At 41.4% G+C, this 20,832-nt stretch overlaps 1 protein-coding gene across 1 annotated transcript; it reads left to right on the plus strand.

The window, feature by feature from the left end:
• The first annotated feature begins 14,815 nt into the window (after positions 1-14,815).
• LOC102708031 (adenine phosphoribosyltransferase 4-like) lies at positions 14,816-20,481 on the plus strand. Its single transcript, XM_040521009.1, has 7 exons — positions 14,816-15,215; positions 15,318-15,428; positions 16,831-16,923; positions 17,364-17,513; positions 18,644-18,702; positions 19,828-19,909; positions 20,208-20,481. The coding sequence occupies exons 1-6, from the start codon at positions 15,014-15,016 to the stop codon at positions 19,891-19,893; spliced, it is 681 nt and encodes a 226-aa protein (XP_040376943.1). The 5' UTR covers positions 14,816-15,013; the 3' UTR covers positions 19,894-19,909; positions 20,208-20,481.
• Positions 20,482-20,832: the final 351 nt, after the last annotated feature.

The raw sequence follows: 20,832 nt of genomic DNA on the forward strand, positions 1-20,832 counted from the left end.
TCGAAGTTTTTTTCCAAAAAATCCAAACAATCACCCACAAAGCTAGCACTTCCCGATACTCTACTTTTCTCTCCAAGTTTCACATGAAGAAGAAGATCATATCAGCACAGTTGGGCAGTTGGACACGGAAGACACATCGCTTCTGTTCCTCCACTTGCGTTGTGTGCTGATCCATCCATCGCTACAGCGTCGCTACTGGAAACATGGAAGGCGAGGGCGACGCCTCGTCTTTTTCTTGGCAGTGTTGCAGCTAATGATGCTGGCTTTTGACGCGAGACAGCGCCGATCGATCGAGATGCAGCATTGGATAAACAAGATCTTAGCGCCTTCCATATCAGAATCGCTGGACAGGACCTCTCGTCAAGATCGGCCATGGAACATTGCTAGCCCTTGACAGCAACATTGCAGATTTCAGAGTTAGCACCATCTCGATCTCTGAGAAGCAATACAATGAACGAACGGGTAAAAGGAGACAAAAAAAACTGAAAAAGAAGCAAGGGTGATGAACGGAGCACCAGCAGCTTTAGTGGAAGGAAAAATTTGTGCGAGGATTTCACCGGCTGTGAGGGAACTGATCAAGATTTGATATGAGATTGCTCTTTTGACGATGCCCTGGCCTGATGGTGAAAACCTTGTCCGTTTTACCGTTCTGTGATTATATGGTGATATGGAACGAAATGTAGGGACATGGAAGAGACGGAGATGATTTTGGGCTTGTTCGAAGTTGTGAGCGAGTCTAGTCAGCGTATGTAAAACGAAAAAAAGCTAATAAGTACATGATTAGATTAATTAAGCGTTAACTTTTATAAACTTAAAAAATAGATTACTATGATTATTTTAAGCAACTTATATATATATATATATATGTGTATATATATTAAAAATATGCTATCGGAAACGTGCGTATGAAAATTGAGGAAAAATTTTCCCTCCGGTGGCACTTGCGATCGAGCCATTGTATCATTTCAACCATGACATTGGCAGCACAAACCAAGAGGCAAGCTAGCCCATTTCCGTCTTATTACTCCTCCCTACACGGCTAGGCCTTCTTTAGACTTGGATGAAATTCAGTAAAAATCCAGTAAGATTCTTATAAAAAAAATATCAATCTGAGAGGAGGCCCTAGTATTTGGAGAATCCAATTTATAAACAGAGGAAAGAATGAGACTGGAAAAGGGCGAGAGGCGATTGGTTCCGGAGAAAAATAGTTCGGTACAAACTGTTGAGCAATTACTGGAAGAAAAAAAAAAGGGACCAAATGCAAAGTTCTTCCTTTCGTGTTGAAAAGGCTGGCCAAGCTAGACGTGTAGATTCTTGAGCACCTTCCATATTCAGAGGAGCTTTGCTGGAATTATTCTGCTGATTGATACTGGATGAATGGGCAATATTTAGGCCATCATTCACCACAAATTGCTATGCTCGCTAGATTCTACATTGTGGGCCGTGGAGTCTGAAGTCATCATAACAAAACAGAGAAAAATTAGGCATATGATTATAAGGCTGCTAAAAGGCAGAGAGAAAAATTCCTTTTGAATATATACAGTATATGTTTTGAGAAATATACTTGAATAACTTTAGATAAGTGATCCAAGAAATAAGCAATATATAGTAGAAGACTTTTTTTTTTGTAAAACATATATTTAGAAACATAGAGCAAACAATCCGCTCCGGTGAATAAGCTGAAAAGAACGGGATACTCATTTTGTCATATCCATCTCACTTTTCCATTGGCTGACAAAAGCAAGATTATTTTTGGCCTAGTGGCCAAACTAAGAATGATATTGCTAGTGACAAATCAAAGCTGCCCCGTTGAAATATATGCGCTGCATAATTCCAGGTTAAAAGGGACTCCACACTGCTTAGTTGACATGACCGATATTATATTCTAGTATACACATGTTTGACATTTTGGATAAAATCTGAGTACACTATTGAATTTTACAATCAATAAATTTGAATATACTTTCGTTTGAACACATAAAAAAAAGATATGCGTAAACTCAATTGTTGGATGTAGTGTTATGGTCCAAGTGGCACACTGGAGCAGCGGCTTACTGGAGAGAGTATAGTGTCACTAAAATCTTGTAAAACCACAAAGTAATTGTCTAGGCATAAACTTGTAGAGTTATCGCCAAAGTGGCACATAAAAAACACATTATATATTTTTGGAGAAAACCCTTTCTATTCCCTAAATATTTACTCGATCTCTCGTATGCCCCTTAGTTTTACTTATTCCCTTTATGTCCTTGAGTTTAGAGTATTGATCTCTTACATACCCTTCGCATCAATTTGACGTTCAATTCCTATAAAGAAATCTATTTTGCCCATATAAATGGAAGACAAAGATCGAATTTCATGAAGTATATGGTTGAAAGTGACTACTGCATTCGTCCCATAATAACTTTATTTTTCAGTTTTTATACAATGTCTTAACTCTTCGTCTTATTTGAAATTTTTTTGCGATTAATTTTTTTATTGTTACTAGATGATAAAATATAAATAATATTTTATACGTGACTATTTTTTAAATTTTTTTTACAAAATTTTTAAATAAGACGAATAATCAACCGTTGAACATAGAAAAACGAAAACTGAAGTAATTATAGGACGGGGTAATACGTTGGTTGCAATATACTATTATATTCATCACATTTTGAAAAAAGAATAGGCAATGATCAAACATATACACCACATAGGATGTTACGTCAGCGTACTGAACGTCTGAACCATAATAAAAAACCATATCGAGAGTATATATATAGGAGTATATATTTTAAACACCTAACACAGGAGTGCATAAAAGATATTGAATCCAGCTTTTAAAAGCTAGACTACAGGTACACGGACACCCCCGCAAAGCCCAAACAGTGTCAACCTCTTTTCTGAAAGAACTGCAGAGTACTACCGCAATAGGCAAAATCAACTGCGCGCTGCGCCAACAACGCTTTTGAAAGTAGTAGGCTTGGCCGCGTTCGTTTGCCTCCATGAGATAACTTACCTTCTCATTTTCCATACGCACGTTTTTTAAATTACTAAACGGTGTATTTTTTTATAAAAAAATTCTATAGAAAAGTTGTTTAAAATATTATATTAGTCTATTTTATATTTTTTAATAATTAATTAATCATGTATTAATCTATTACTATGTTTTTCGTGTTAGGTAAGTTAACTTACCCTTTCACCGATGAACGCGGCCTTGGTACTGCAGTAGGACAACAATGTATATTTGCTGAAGCAGCAGCTACTAGCGCACACAAATCTCACCTGCAGCGGGTACGTCGCGCCCCCAGATTCGCCTTTCCCCTTCCCTCCTCCTCGCGCTCCATACGTCCGTCCGTCCGTCCATCCGTGGATCATTCGCTTGCGTCGCGCGCGGCGTCGGGCCATCGCGATTTCGCACGTCGTCGCGCGCGCGGCTCGAATCCACGCGGAAAAGGAGAGGAAAAAAAAAAACGCACGAAACGTCACGCGAACGGTAGTCTCGCGCTCGGGTCGTTGTACCCATCGAGAGGCTGAAGGAATGGATGCGGGCGGATGATCAGGACGGCCTGGCGGTCGTCGAGAGAGACACGCCCTTAGCCTAAGCTCGATCGCTGGCTAGCTAGCTAGCCGCCTAGCTTGCCTCTTTTGGAACCTAGGGAAGAAAAGAATTTTTTTTAAAAAAAAAAATGGGGGTCGTGATCCTCCCCCAGGATACAGCGATCATGGCGGCATCATCACCGGGACGTAACGAATGCATCATCATCAAGTCGGGACGAAACGAGCCGTTGACGGAAGAAAGCTCATCTGAAAAACAAACTTCGAGCGGATATATATTCTCTCGTTTCTTACATGTTATCATCGGGCTCGAAAACGAGCTGTTGAAACGGTGATTTGGTCGTTGATCCGCGTCCATTGAACACTCGATTGCGCCGCGGAAAGGCGCCGCCGTCGCTCGCCTCACGCCGGCCCGGATGTGGTGGGGGATCCCCTCGCCGTGGCGTCCATAGCTATCTACGCGCGGCGATAGTATATGTTTTAGCTTGGCTAGGATGGGTGGGATCGTCCCCTGATCGATCCGCTGCCAGTCTAAAGGCGCACTCATGTCCATCGCCCCCATCATTGTGAATTCCAGGGGGAAAAAAAGAGAGAGAGAGCGAAAAGAGAAATGTGTTGATCTCTTTGGGAGTACGTACGTACTGTACCAACCAAAGACGACGCGACGGGGGAATTGAACGGAGTGGACCATGCACCCATGAAAGATTTCGCGCGGACAGGACACGTCCAGATCCATGTGATTTATGTGGCCTCGTACGTACGTGTTGGATCTGGATTTCTATATAGGCTATGGGGTATAAGTTAACCTACCTATAATACGCAAAATATACTAATAGATTAGTATATGATTAATTAATTAAAAAAATATAAAATAAATTAATATGATTTTTTAAAACAACTTTTATATAGAAAATTTTTATAAAATATACCCCGTTCAGAAAGCATGCACGTCGAAAACGAGGGAGATAAGTTAATTTATCAATCTAGCCGAACGCAGCCATAGTTTGGCAAGTAGTTTGGGGATGGATTTTCACCTTTCAGTTGGGTATCCACTTGTTTTTTTATCTATCACCTAAAAACTATATAGATTTTTTTAAAAAATAATAAGATAGTTTAATACGTGCGATGAAAATACTTTTGTAGTAATTAATGCCAGTTGTTACATGTTGTTGCAGTGATACAAGTTGGCCAGAAATGAGGAGTCTGGATCCAGCATTCCTGTTAATGATTGCATGCAAGGTTATTAGTCCTTGTCAATTAGCAGAGGATACAGCGGATTATTCTTTTGGGGGTTTTCCAGACGATGATCACACAACCAAAAGCTAGCTTCTAGCTTCAGCGAGCTAGCGAGCACCACCATGGAGGAGGGATACTAATTGCTTCCGTGGACCAGCAAACCAGCATCTAACCAAATCATCATGGGGGCAGGCAGATCGAAAGGACTACGGAGATTCTCGTTGGCTTAGCGGCAGTTACCAATTCCAAAAACTCGATCACGATCGCGAAAAATTTCCACGATATCAACCTCTCTACGGATCGATCGAGGGGCCGGCCGGCCCTCATGTAACGGCGCATTGATCTGCTCGAGACCGTCTTTCATTATAATTCTTTTTCTTCTCTCGATCTGTACGTCTTCCAAACATCGTCTCGATCGTCTTTAGGCCCCGTTTACTTTCATCTGTCCCACTGATGATCGACTGACCCACACTGGACGATCGATGAAGAAAGAAACAGTTGGTTCTTGAGTAGCACAATCATCATCAACTCTCACGCAGTAGTTCACATGCCGGCCCTCTTCAACACTTTTTCTATATCCATGCTAAGCCTCCTGCGCCTCGCAGGAAAGTCAGCTTTATTCATAAGCCTGTTAGTCTTACACGAAACTAGAAATGTAATTACTAACTCTGTCCCATAAAAATTATTTTTTGATCTCAGTGTCTAACGTTTGACTATTCGTCTTATTTGAAAATTTATTAAAAAAGCTTTAAAAAATTAATCAAACGTAAAGTACTATTCATGTTTTATAATCCAGTAACGATAAAAATATTAATCACAAAAAAATTCAAATAAGACGAAGAGTCAAATATTGTATCTAAAACCTAAAAATAAACTTATTTTTGGGACAGGGAAATAGCGTATAATTGATTGAAAATTAAATATTAAAAAAGGTAGACTTATTTAATATTTAAAAAACCTCTCTATATATAAAATTTTCGTACCAAACACATTCTCTAGCCATTTAAAAAGTTTGTTGGTGGATATAGAGAGAGTGACACTCTTGCTAGGTTGAAAAGAACGGGTCAGCTGCCTCGTTTGATCGATCATTCGCTAGCTCGATCATATCGTTAATTCGTTCATTCAATTCACAGGGCTCGATCAGCCGCCCGCTTAGGTATTACATGTCTCCGTCGTGCAACAAGATCGATCCATCGACACATAAAACTGTACACCGTCGATCTGTGTGGTAGTGCCTGTATGTGCAATTATTGTACGTACCCGATGACGGATTACACGGACCCGATCGAAAATATCGATCGGTACGTCAGTCGTACGAGCACGCAGCACGCATCCCGGGGAAATCTCCGGCTGCCAGATCAGCCACAGTGGAAGGATCGCCGGCCTCCTCCCCTCGATCGAGTGATTAACTCCACAAACGTAATGCTTACTCCCTTCTTCCCAAAACGTTTATGTTTGTCGTTGATTTTTTTATATATATTTGACCGTTTATCTGGTTCAAAAAATTTACTTAATTATTAATTGTTTTATATCATTTCATGTATTGTTAAATATATTTTAATGCATATATATAACTTTACATATTTAACAAATTTTTTGAATAACACGAATGGTCAAACACGTATAAAAAAGTTAATGGCGTCAAACATTTAGGGACGGAGGTAGTATACCGGTGTGATCCATCCATCTTAAAATATAATCATATATATAAATTAAATTTTATATTTTAATATAAATATTTCTGTATTAATTATTATGATTTTTTAGAACACAGTACAACGGAGACGCTCACAATATACGTACGCTCTCCCCTAAAAACAAACGCACGCACATAAACCCTATCCCTATGAGCACCTCCGAAGCTTGGTCGGCATATTCTAGAGAGATTGACGAAATCACCATAGACGCCTCGTTGTTGACCGGTACGTCGCCTACCACTGAAAGCACAAAGCCGTTAGAATCCTAAAATATTCGCTCTAACAGGGAGTTGAACTTAGGAATAACTAAAATTTCAAAATTAACTCCTAAATTAATAATTATAGAGTTAATCATTCTATTGCTTTAATAATTATAGAGTCAATCAAATATTTCGAAATGAGATCTAATCCATCCAAAGTTTTAAAATTAACTCCTAAAATAACTAAAAAAATCATTTCATATCTTCTTTCCCTTTGATTATGTAGCAAATCTGTGCCCTTTTTTCTGATCGGCTACTGTACTCATCCGCGTCAGCCCTCTAATGGTAGCCGTTAGAGCAAGTTCAATAGTATAGCCAACTACTGGCTCCAATTTATTTATAGTTAATCTAATAGTCAATTCATATAATAGTTAACTACAAAACATTAATACATGGTCCCATATGTCACACACATTTTATCTTGGAGCCCGTGTATAACTGGCTATAAATTAGTAGTCTATCTCTCTTCTATCTTCCCTCTTATCTCTTTAAAATATGCTTACGGCTGTCTTATAGACTCCTATTGATAATTATCATCCGATCCGGTAGCAGTAGACAGGTAGCGTAGGCGCCGTGTAGGCCGTAGCTCTGCATGCATTGGCTCATGGCTGCATGCATGCACAGTGCATCGTGTATGGTAATCGATCGATGGATCTCTCCATAGGCCACTGCAGTGGGGGTCCGCCCTGGCCTTGCTAGCCTTTCTTTCCAGTGAGACTGTAGCGGCGTAGCTTGAGCTGCCCTGTGCCGGCTTTACGTAGGGGACTGAGGCCCTGTTTAGTAATTTTTTTTCTAAAAATATCATATTTTTGACACCTAAATAAAATATTAAGCATAGATAAATCGAAAAACTAATTGCACAGTTATGGAATAAATATTGAGACGAATCTTTTGAGCCAATTAGCCCATAATTAGCCATAAGTGCTACAGTAACCAACATGTGCTAATGATGGATTAATTAGGCTCAAAAGATTCGTCTCGCGGTTTCTAGGCTAGCCGTGAAATTTTTTTTTATTCGTGTCTAAAAACATCTTCCGACATCCGATTAAATATTTAACGTGATATTTTTTTAAAAAGTTTTCTCAGTCTAAACACCGGGTGTGCTCCGTGCTCGCGAAACAAGTTGGCACTGCATGCGCCTGCGCGGTATGATTTGGGTGGTGTCTATTCACAAGGCCTCCGTCTGGTTTAATTACCACGATTCCTCCAATCGCCCTCTCGAAGTCCCGTGCTCCCGGCTCTGTTATTTGGTAGACGAATGATGAAAGGTGAAGTTTTCTTTGATTTTTTATAGCTATTTAATAGTATAGAAATGAAATTTGTTGCTATAAAATTAAAAATCTACTTTATAAAAGTGAAGGATAGAACTTTTATATAATTTTTCTAAAAAATACACAGTTTAACCATTCATGATTCATGATGAATGCACGTAAAAGCTGAGAATGAATGCTACTGTTCGTTTGTTACTCGTTACACCCTGGACTTCTCTAATGCGCTGCAAAGAATTCTGAATACCGGTCTCGTCCGTTTTATTGAGAGCATATTTTCTAAACTTTGAACGGTATATTGTTTTAATCAACTTTCTTCATAAACAGTTTTATAGCGAACTTTTTTAATCAACTTCTTAATTTTTAAATATTAAGTTTATCTATTTGTCCTCTCGAGTAGTTGCAAACTCCTCAATCGGCTATAAAGAACAGAACAAGGCGATAGGATGTTGTACCTTAGTCAAAAGAAACTTGATAGTAATGATTTGAAGCAATAATACTTTTTATGTCCTTTACCACATCTAGAGTAAATTGCAGAGTGACCCGTCTTTTAGTGTATAAGTATTATTTTGGATCACCCTTAAACTCATATTTTCACTTTGGATTAGGTACCTCTACCCTTTCTCGCGTTTTAACCACCAAATTCTCACTTTTAGCCACGTGTAGCCTCCCCTCTGACAAATAATACATTTAAGAGTGTTCACTATGTATCAAGGCTAATGTGTTTAAGGTCATTGATATGTAGCAAAAGTTGTTTGAGTTGGTCTAAGTTGCAAGAGTGAAAAAATTACTCAGACCAGTGAAAAGTTAGGTTCAATGATGATCAAGAGTGAAAATTAGATAATAAAATATGGTCCAAAATGTAATTTACACTAAAATCTAGTTCTGTATCATAAAACTAGTGTTTGTTGAGTTTGTGATGGAGATAACTTTATAATACATTTATGTACATATGTAAATTGTAAATACGAGGAAGCTGAGAAGCTCCCATAGTCCCATGTTAACAATATAATAATCTGACCATTGATTGTTTTATAATATACTATCATGACCAAATATGTCATTAAAAGTTTGTGTTAGATAAAACATGTCATTGTAAAAATCTTTTGACTCTTTATACTTATCACGTACATATTAATGTAATAGTATTGGCCATCTAATTAGCATTCAATAGAAAAATTATCGGAGGAAATCTGTCAATTTGTCAACCATCAGATTGAGACTGCATGCAAGCAATGACGGAGCTAAGAATTACTTAAGGCTAAGGCTAAACTATAGCTGAACTAATGGGTTGTTGGTTTTCTCTACAGTTCACAAGGTGATTTAAGAGAACTTAAACATAGTTTTGGAGGTGCTCAAGGCTTAGTTGCGCAAGTCTTATGTCCGTCTTTGCATGCATTGCCATGTAAATACATTATAATTACACTATAGATATATTTGATAGTTTTTAGCAGAATCTGATGTTGAATGCTACATAGGAAGTCACTAAAAATAACAATCCATATTATGTATACATCCTACGTCATCCACAAATATAAGGGGCCCAAGGGTTTAGATTTGTAACAATTATATGTAATTCTGGAAATACTACTTCCCTACCTAACAATTATATGTGATTTGTAACAATTATATGCAATCATTTATTTTTCACCAAATTTACCGCAAACACCTCTTATTAATGACGGGTACATGTGTATAAAAAATAGTTAGGACCCTTTACATTTATAGATAGAGGTAATATTAATTAATTTTGATTTTCAAAATTATAGATTATGGGAAAACTAAACTAGTTTTGAAGTTGTGCGCAAGTCGATATTTACTCATAACGAGTTTATAGAAATATTACATCGCAAAGAAACCAATCTCTTTATTTTTCATATGACACCGTTGATTTTTATGTTCACGTTTGACAATTTGTCTTATTCAATATATATATATATAAATTATTAATTACTTTGTTATAATTTAATTTATTATTATAGAAATTTTAAGTGCGTCTTAAAATTTTACATATTTAGATAAAATTTTTGAATAAGATGAACAGTTAAACATATATTCAAAACTCAATAAAAATAGAGAGAATATATATTATTAAGTCTAGTATAAATCAATACCTACTAACCGCGATTTTTCTGGACCAAATAGAAAATAATTATATAATATGAATAAAAATAGATCGGGCAATACACTGACTGACAACTAAAAAGGGTGGCTACATTTCGTTCATACGTTGTTTAAGGAGCAGAATGAAAGTTCGATTGTGTATTTGTTCTAAATGAAAGCCAGTCGTTTAGGAGTATATATGTGCGGAAGGTGGATAATTCAAAACATGATTATATGAGCCCACCTCTCATCAAAGGAACACATGGAAATAAGCAATTATCGTGTGTATTTGATGGTTAATATATAACAAGCTGTCAGATTAGTTGTCAAATCACATCTAAGGGTAGGTACAAAGGTGTCTATTAGCTTACTCTCTTTAATCGTCACGTAAACAAATTTGGTGATATAGAGGAAAGAGAAGAAATGAGAGAGAAAAGCTGTGACAATGGCTTAGAGTCGACTCTTATTATTTATTAAAGGAAACTTTCTTACATGAGAATATATAAAAAGAAAACTAGCTTAATAAAAAATATTTTATTGTATTAATAAAAAAATCACGCATGACACTATCTTTATACGTATCATTATAAAATAGACTCTCCTTGCTAACGTGGCTTAAGATAGAGCCTACAACAGGCTCTACCTTTGAACATACCTTCTCTCTCTACGGTCGTTGGACTTGAGTTAACTGTCCATAAATATAAATATTTTTAAATTATTTAATATAGATTACGTTTGAGAAGGAAAATTGAGGTGAGTGAGATAATAGGTGGGATAAAGTAGGGAGAATATGGAATGTTAGAAACTTGAGAGTTTTTTTTCCCAGTATTGGCACTTGAGAGTAAAAAACATTATATATTTGGTTTTAGGGATAACTCGCACTCACCCAAAAATTTAGAGGTGTAATTTAGATATTTTTTCTTTAAAAATATTTACGAGATTAGAATAAGATTTAAATGATAGAGACGATTATGTTTTGGGACCGAGAGACTATCGACATGGATCGGTACGCCGACGATAAATGCGGTATCGAGCCCGTGATAGCGCTGTACTGCACAGCACATGCAGCTACCGCATCGTTGGTACATACGGATGACAAATGGGCAACCCACGCCGTGCAATGCAAACGTACCGGCCGATGATTAAACCGAGGAAAAACATGGGTACTCCTACGCGCCGGCGCCTGCAGGTTGGTGGCCGCGCGAACGACACCGAGGAGCTCTCTCTCGTCGCGTCCCGGTTATTTATTAATGAACGACGTAGCCATCACTCAACGGCGACGTACGTTCGGTTTCGGTGCAGCGGCCGCGGTTCAGCTCGGCAGGCCTCGACACGGCGCGCCGTCCGGTAGCGGCCGTCGCATATACGGGCGACGCGTCCGGTACCCAAAATACCTGGACGAAAACAATACTGAAAGCGTGGCATGCTCGCCGCGCCCCGCGCGCATGCTCCCGCCTGGTTGAGACGTGCCGGCAGTTTCGACGTTTTATACATTCTGTAGTACTACGTACTTGTTTATAAAGCAAAGCTATCAGCTATGAGAAAACTCTTTGTTGAATTGGATCCTTAGCTCAACGCGGACGCTCGTATGTTAGCGATAGAGCATCTCTAACAGCATGGTTAAATTGGACTCTTTAAATCTATATTTAATCATTCTCCATTTCATTGGACAAGTCAAATTCGTTTTTTAATTTAACAATCTCTTTATCTATCCTCTCTATTATGAGTTAATGACATTTGGATCCTATATGTCAGCCTCTTCTATTCTATCCTTCTCACTTTATCTTTCTCCCTCCCTCTTTCCTTTTCTTTTTCTTTCTCTCTCTTTCTTTTCTCTCCTTCTTAACTGAGCTAGGCGGTGGCGCGGGACTAGGAGGCGTCCGGGCGGCGCGGCGGCGGCCGCGACACTCGCGACAACGGCGTGGACGGTGGCGGCCGTGGGCGCGGACGGCGGGCGTGGGCGCGGCGGCGGTCGGTAGAGGATGGTGGTGGCAACGGCGCGGACGACGGCCGCGGCCGCGGCTACGTGCAGCGGTGGCGGACGACGACGGCGGTCGGTGGCGGTCGGCGTGGACGGCGTCGGCGGCGGGCGCAACGGTGTGTGGTGGCGGCGGTCGGCGCGGACGGCGACGACGCGGACGGTGACGGTGGTTAGCGCGGACGGCGGTGGTGGTCGGCCGTCGGCGTGTGTAGTAGTAGTGCACGAGTAGTAGTAGCAGAGCAGCGGTAATAGTAGTACTACACGAGTAGTAGGAGTAGTAGTGATGGTGGGACCCCCTGTTTGGTAAGTCTATAGGGTTGGGCAAAGGCTGGCTACCTAGCCAAATGTAGCTAGTGAGGGAGCCAGTTTGGCCAGCAGGTTGGCCAGTCTATTGGAGCATTTTTTTTTTGGCGTTGAATGACTAAATTTTAGCTTGAATAGGCTAGTAGAGAGTCTCTTAGAGATGCTCTTAATGAGCTCTTATTTGGGCGGCACGAGTTTACCATATCATCAGAGCTAGTCATAGTATATAAGAAGTGGCCTATGTTCAAACTTGCACACATACATATTTATACATTAACTGTTTAATAAATCTTAGCTTGAGAATTATGCTCCCAATTTTTCAAATAAAATGTTTGAAAATTAACTTTGTTTTACACTTGGAATAAATAAATTACAAATCAATCATAATATATTCACCGCCATGACCATAAAGTAATGTCTTCTAAATTTTAAAATATCTTTTTACAAGGAAGATGCACTCTCTTGAAAGGAGAGTAGTAATTAGATGCATGGCTACTAGACAGTTTCAACTTTGGCCTCTTATAAGAGAACCTTAATTATGCTTACCCAAATGTGTTGTTACTTAAATTTTGTATATCGTTTTGACTGATACAGAGAGATCAACATGACAACAGTAACATCACTGTCATAGAGCTTGAACAATGGTGAATCTATACCACCTTAGATAAATTCTAAGCGTCAGTGTTATTACACTACACATCAGAAGCCGCGATGTCAATTGAGATGTTCAAGTGACGTCTCGAGGCTATTCATGCTCTGGAGAGGGCATATGTGCCTCTGTAGGGATAACAACACTCATCGGCCAAGCTATGCCTTACGGCTTCTCCGCTTCTCTACGATAGATAGAAAGGGCATGACTCCATTCGAGACACTTTTTTCCCACAAATTGCTAGTGATGTACATAAAGAGGACAAAGCCAAAACTAATAAGAAGAGTCGGCTAGGAGAGACATACCGAGAGCTCCCTGTCATCATTCAATCAATGCCATTGTGGGCTATTATGTCATCGAGACAACCCTCAAGTAGATTTGTCGCCAAGCCGCTATTCCGAGCATTTTAGCCTCACCGAAAAATTTAATATTATGCCAACCCAATATGTGTCACACTGCCAAAGCTACACGGATCCATCTTCGATTTGCATCTCGTGACCTCGACATGACCGTGCCCTTATCGTCATCTATGCCACCACAAGATCATTCTTATCAGTTAAGAGAGCAAATTTGGCATTAACGAAGCTTATCTTTGAGAAAGGAGAGGCAGCTGAAAGTGGCGGAGCTTATTGCCGATAGGCCAAAGGCGCTGCCACTGGAGAAAGGGAGATGGGCAGAGGAGAGAATTTTATTAGCATATGGATTTTTAGGTGTACGATATAAAATTATGGGCATTCACAAAAATAAAGAAAATCCAACGACAAAAAAACAAAGGGTGAAGTGTGGACATGAAAAAAAAAGCCACTCTATGTTGCGGAACAAACCCATTTATTTAAAACACTAGTGCTGCATGCGTAAATTCACTTTGTATTAGCGACATCAAGGATAATAACGAGACTAATATCAATTTGCAATTAGTTAGGTGGTGTTTGGAGCGTCAGGTTGAACACTTATCATAAATATTAAATGTAGACTATTAATAAATTTATCTATAATTTTAGACTAATTCGTGAGACAAATCTATTGAGCCTAATTAATCCATAATTAGTCTATGTGATACTACAGTAAATATCCGATGTGACTGCATTTAATTAGTTTTTATTTGTGAAATAAATTTTATAGATAAACACAAAATGTCACGGAATCACAGTGGGCGCGGAGGGAAATGCGCCAAGAGGAGCAGTAACTCCTCCCCCGGGCCGTTTTGTTTCCTTTCCCTCGCTGAAACGGCTGCTCACTGCTCATCAGCAGGACCAACAGAGAGCGAGAGGCGCTGGCTCGCCGTAGGTGCCGGCTGGCTACGGAGAGCGAGAGGGGCGCGCACCCACGCATGGCACATTGTCACGTACAACTAGGCACAGTCGGAGAGAGAGACACACACGCATACTAGCTCGCGTGATCGATAGAGATAGAGATATATAGAGAGATATGTACTACTACCTCCTGACTTTTTCGCTTTTCCGTGTTTAATATTTGACTATTTATCTTATTTAAAAAAATTAATGATTAATATTTTTGTTCTCACCAAATAATACACCAGATAATAAAACATGAATAGTACTTTATGCGTGACTAATTATTTTAAATATTTATATAAATTTTTTAAATAAAACGAATGATTAAACATTGAACACTGAAAAATAAAAAACGGTCTATTTCGGGACAGGGCTAATACGGCCGTAGGGTAGTCCTACACGCTGCAGCACCGTGCCTTGCCTTGCCCTGCCCTTCCCTTTATAAACAGCAGGCAGGGCTCGCTGGCCGGCCTCGCGTTGCTGGTTTCCAAGGCTAATAAACGCGCGACCCGACCCGACCCCCCTCCTCCTTTTCCTGCTATATATACGCACACGCCACTCATCACTCGCTCGCTCACCCGTCCACCACATAACATTAACTCCTTTCTTCAGCTTGACACTCCATTGCAGGGAGGGGTTGCAGCTAGCTGGTGGCCAGTAGCGAGCGAGAGAGCCAAGGAGGATATGGGCGAGGAGGCCAATTGCAACGTCGCCATGGAGGCCAAGCTGCCCAAGGAGAACGGGCTGAACGGCCACACCGGTGCCGCGGCCGAGGCCAAGGCCGCCCGGGCTGACGCCGAGATCACCGACGCGGCGCCGGCCGTCGACCCCCGCCTGCAGGGCATCTCCGACGCCATCCGCGTCGTCCCCCACTTCCCCAAGCAAGGTACCCATCCCCCCCCCCCCCGCCCCGGTTCGCCGGACCTCGCCGCTAACCATGCATGCATCTTCGTCGACATCTTCCTGAATATCGCGCGCATGCATGCAGGCATCATGTTCAACGACATCACGCCGCTGCTGCTGCGCCCTGGCGTGTTCAAGGACGCCGTCGACATCTTCGTCGAGCGCTACCGCGGCATGGGCATCGCCGCCGTCGCCGGTAAACAGAGACACCTTTCGCGGTTTCTTTATTAGCACAAGTATTACATACTACTACTACGGATACGGAGTATTTCTCGCTCGCGCGCGGGCGGGCGGAGGTGGACAGGAGGCGGGGGGCGGTGTTCCCAGATTCCATAATATCTTTGCGCGAGATCTCCCCTGGTCCTCTCCTGGTCCTTTTACTCCCTCCCACGCCTTGTCGTCTCGTCGCCCACCTCGCAACCACGACCACGTCCCCGCGCTGCACTTTTTCCGCGTAACCACCCCCCGGCGCCGTTGCTTTCCTCGGGAGAATCATCAGGACACTGTCCTAGGAGTATTATCATAACCACTTCGGTGATCTTCCTCACACTCACATTGACAGACATCTCACGCCCGGCCGTCGCGCGAGGGGGTTACCTACCTCCGGAAAGCCACTGGGCGGGCGCTATTAATGCCGTATCCTGGTGGATACGAACCGAGATTGATCGTCGCTATCGTGGGACTGATAAAAGCCTGGGCCCCGCGTGTGGAGAAATTTAACTTTTTTGCTACCTTTATGAGCGGTTAAAAAAATTTGTTACTCGTTGTCTATAACATATAGATCCTCATGAGTCTATAACAGATAGATCCAGTGATAAATCTATTATGAAAATCCGTAATAGCGGTAAAAAGTTAAAAGCCACGGTGGGCTGGGGTGGTGAGGTGAGGCAGGCAGGCGGCCGCGCGATGCGCCGGAGCCGGGCAGCGCGCGCGCCAGAATGTCTGGTGCGCCGTGCGCTGCGCCTGCGGCTGCGGGGTTGCGCTTGTTGGCCCACACGGGCGGGGCGCGTCGCGTTTTTCCAGGCTTCGATCACCACCGGCCCGTGGAATCCAATCTGCCGCATTCAATAGCGTATCGGGGGGGGGGGGGGGGGGGGGGGGAAGCCCTGCCACGGGGCAGATCTCGTCGCGGCGGACGGGGGGGGGGACCGAAAAAAAAGAGGGCGCCATCGTCGGATCCGACGGCCCACGGCAGCGCCCTAGCCTGATCGGACGGACGGTGGGTACACCTATAATTGATGGGGGCGTCCCTTTTTAATTTTTACCCCCACTTGAGGGGGGTTGGCTCGCTCACTGATGTCATGCACGTGCCCGATCTGCTGTCGTTTTCACTGGAAAGTACTGCTTCTGAGATTTTGCTTTGTTGTTTGTTGGATACTCTGTCTGTGTTCTCTGCGATTCCTTGTTCCTGGTTTTCGTTCTTTGTTCTCCCCCCCCCCCCCCAATGTTTTTTTGGGGTTATTATTTTAGTTTTTCTGCCATTGTTTGTTCTTGACCATCTGCTTGGCAGTTTGCAACTTGATGCTTCATTCTCGTATTGGTTGTGGTTGTTGTTGTTGTTGTGTAGGAGTGAGACATTTTTTTTTGTTTTTGAACAGGGATTGAGGCTAGAGGATTCATATTTGGCCCGGCGATTGCGCTGGCTATTGGCGCCAAATTCATACCGCTGCGTAAGCCCAAGAAACTCCCAGGTGAGAGACTCCCTGAGAAAAAGCTTGGTCGTTGCTTAGTTTACTCATTGTGTAATCTGTTTTGCTGCTGATATAAGATATGATTAGCCTGTGCTGGCAGGTTAGTTGAGTGTGCTTAGTTACCTTACCTGCTTATAAAAGAACTGCTCTGTTCCATTACTCTGACAGCAAAGCTGCTGCACTAGTCCGTCCCTTTTTATGCTGCCCATGATGTAATCTGAAGAGATATGCTGTACTTTCTCCCTTTGCACTTTTTCATCACATGTTCTATTAGAGTATCACATAGGCACATACTGTTGTGTTTTTTTTTTTTAACACACACACTGTTGTATTCTGCACTACCTTTCTTGTAAAGTATGGTTGTGTTTGCTTTGCTTCTCAAATGTGATTTTTGCAATAACCGCCATCCCTAACATCTGCCTTTTCTACAAACGTGAAAGGCGAGGTGATATCTGAGACATATGTTCTCGAGTACGGGACTGATTGCTTGCAGATGCATGTTGGCGCCATCGAGCCTGGCGAGCGCGTGCTGATCGTTGATGATCTGGTTGCAACCGGTGGGACACTTTGTGCTGCTATAAGGCTTCTTGGTATGCACCATCTGCTTAACACAGAATGCGTTTTAAATGGAATTGGTGATCAATTTTGATATGCATCCTGTGAAATGAAATGCTGACAATAATCTTGCAATGACATTTTCTTGCTGGGTGCAATCTTTATTATTTATTTCTCTGTCGCTTCTGCAAAAACTGCAGAGTTCTTTTCCGTTCGCACATTCACAACACGCTGGCCTGTAACAGTGAAGGGTCTCGATAATGCCTTGTGATCCCGTGACATGTTGGAGCAAAGCACTACTAGTGCTTGGCAGTTTGCCTCTCAAGATCAAATTATCCAGTACCATGTCTTGGAACTGTGCCCACAACCCCGAGCATAGCTTCTTGACACTATTAACCCAAATCTAGTACAGGGAATAGTGTCTGAAATAAATCGAGTAGTCATGAAAAAGTAGTAGCCAGCGACAGTCAGCCGTACCATCTAGTGGTGACCGGTGGAGGACCATGATATCTTCGTTGCTTATAGGTGAACTGTTGTCCTTAATGCGATGTGACTCTTTATAATCGTGACAATCCTTGTTTGAAGATTTTTTCTTTTGGAGAGAATCTTGGTTGAAGATATGTCCTATGGAGTTTGCTTGAGGACATGATTTGATTTTGACACTACATGTTTCGAGTACTCCTGTCCTAGTGAATCAAGTAACCCCACATTGTTTTCTTTTTCAGAGAGATAACCCCACCAAATTACTGTGGGCTGGTGTGGTTTATTATCATGCCAAATATTGGTAGCAAACCAAACACATGCTACAACACAAAATTTGGTAGCATCAGTTTTCTCTCTCTTGTTAGTAACAAACAAAATGAAATGTTAACCCTACCAAAAATGTAGTTATCTTGTTGGCCTAAGTTTTGGCACTATCAAAATTCGATAGGGCCTTGTACATCATTTATTCTTCATGTTCTAGGCCATCAGTAATACCATTTGGCATGCTTACTTTCTATTTTTATTCAACCAAGCTGCGCCTCTAACATGAAAATAATAGGTTGTTATTATGGATTTTGGGCACTTCACTGGATGGATTATATTCCATATCTTTGTCCTAACTCCCAAGAACAAAACACTGTTTTTTTGGCTCAGTTCTCTTACCTAGCAATTTGCTTTCCAGAACGCGCTGGAGCTGACGTTGCTGAGTGCGCGTGTCTGATTGGGCTCCCAAAATTTAAGGTATTCTTATCGCCACATTATTATTCACAGCTATCCGTGTATTCTTTGACAAACATTTTCGACAATTCTATACTTGTCACTTTAGGGATCACATCATTTCGCGTTTTGGTAGAAAAATTAAAACGGCTTACATGCAAATAAAAAATAGTTTGTGGGTAAACTTTTATATAAGTATCTGTAGCGATTTAAAATCAAATGCTGTAAAATAAACTACGATAAAAAAAATATAAAATTAACTCTAAATAAGTTTTACAATTCAAATGTTGGTTTATAAGCAGCCGCCCAAGTGAAACGATGGGAGGCTAGGTATTTGCATATTGAACTGGAGCATGGATCACATTCTAAAGATACGAATGCAGTTCCATCCAACAGTGTTGCACCTGTAGTACAGTATTATCTTTATCAGATGCTTTGTACTCTTCCCGACGTTTAGTGCCATATAGATGGGACTCTTGAGGCAATGGTTTGGGTTTACATGGGGGTGAGGAACAACTTTGCCATACTAAATAGCACCATGTCTACTCTGTTCCCCACCCATTGGGATACTCATAACAGTACCAGCTGGGCATCCATAGATTTGTACAAAACCACTTGAGAATTGTTGGACAATTGTTTTTCTTCCAAAGCAAGACTAGACTCCTTTTAATAAATAATAATAATAGTAATAATACCTGAAAACATATTTAACTGTGGCTCTTTTGCTACGAAAGTTTGGTTGTAATGAAATGTTCCCGTAGGAGTAAAACAAAGGATGACATAAGGATACAGTGACTGTCTTTACGCTAATTTCATCTTCTGGTCATAGTAATTATATTTGAGTTAGCATGACAACTATCTTGATTGATTGATTCATGTTACAACATGAGTGATACACTGCCGGCATCTTTCCGAAGTCAGGATAGAGATCATGCTGGTTCAGAACTAAAGCAAGAATATTTGTTAAATGCTAGCAACACCGGATACACATTGCTTTGCCATTCTTGCACTGGTCATTAGGAAATGTTGTAGCTGCGATTGATGTGATAAATCTTTTAAACTTATTTAAATTACAAGTCCTTGGCAATATAAAAAAGTGTCATGATTATTGCTTGAAATCGGCTAACTGAGATAACAACTCTCTCACAGGATTTCTACAAGCTCAATGGTAAGCCAGTATATGTTCTTGTGGAGTCACGCGAATATGAAAAATAAAGAGATTGATGATCAGGTCAGCTTCATTGCCTTCTGAAAGTTATGAGTAATTCGAGTTTCTTTTATATGAAACTAGTGACCTATTGACTAATCAAATTATGAGCAATTTTATGTTCCTTGATTAGGTACGGAGAGATACCAAAATCTTAGTGTAAAATTTGGTACCTCCTAATACCTAGGTATAAGAGGAACCAAAATTTTACACTGAAATTTTAGAACCTCCCGGTACCTTCTCATGATCGTAAAATTGCTCTCAAAATATTCATGTCATGCTTGCCATGGAATTTACTTTGCATTTCCGTTTGTTTTTTCAGGAATGCACATGGCTTCGTTCCTTACTATTGCAAGTGAGCGCTGGACGGATATCAACAAGTCTGCGGTACATTATTAAGGCTAAGCTAGCTGCTAAGTATTAGAGGGTGGTGAGGAAGAGAGAGAGGATTGGTGAGTGGGGAAGGGTGAATCGATGTAGTTCTTGTAGGCTGAGTAGTTCTTTCAGGGTACTGAAAAAAAAGAGCTTGTAGTTCTGTCGGGGACACGATTACTAGCTGAATCATCGTCAGTTCTGTTCTTCCATTGTTGATTAAATCCTGTGGCCTCATCACAAGAACCCAGCAGCAAGCAGCAGCAGCAGATGAGCTTACTGCTTCGTCCTTCTTCGCTCGTGCATGTCACATCCGGCATGCTGTGCTCTGCTGCTGCTGCTATATTTCAGCGTCAGCGTCGTCGTCGTCGTTGTCGTCGCAGCATGGGAGGGCGGACGTGTTGGCCCGTCGAGGCAGTCGAATCGTCAGGTCTGGCACTGGCATGCAGGCCGGCCATTGCCGGAGCCCGGCCCGGACAGGACGGATCCCGGCTACAGGTACCATCCTGCGGCGCCTCGTACCGCCGTACCCCCGTGACCAGGTTGCCGGCTCGACAGACGACGATCCCTCTGGC

Source organism: Oryza brachyantha, chromosome 2, assembly GCF_000231095.2.
Source record: "Oryza brachyantha chromosome 2, ObraRS2, whole genome shotgun sequence".
Lineage (NCBI taxonomy): Eukaryota > Viridiplantae > Streptophyta > Magnoliopsida > Poales > Poaceae > Oryza > Oryza brachyantha.

Bases quoted from the DNA above. Each gene is read 5' to 3' on its own strand.
- LOC102708031 (XM_040521009.1), top strand. From the start codon at position 15,014: ATGGGCGAGGAGGCCAATTGCAACGTCGCCATGGAGGCCAAGCTGCCC. The intron at 15,429-16,830 runs GTAAACAGAGAC...GTTTTTGAACAG, and splicing joins GGGCATCGCCGCCGTCGCCG to GGATTGAGGCTAGAGGATTC. The intron at 16,924-17,363 runs GTGAGAGACTCC...CAAACGTGAAAG, and splicing joins TAAGCCCAAGAAACTCCCAG to GCGAGGTGATATCTGAGACA.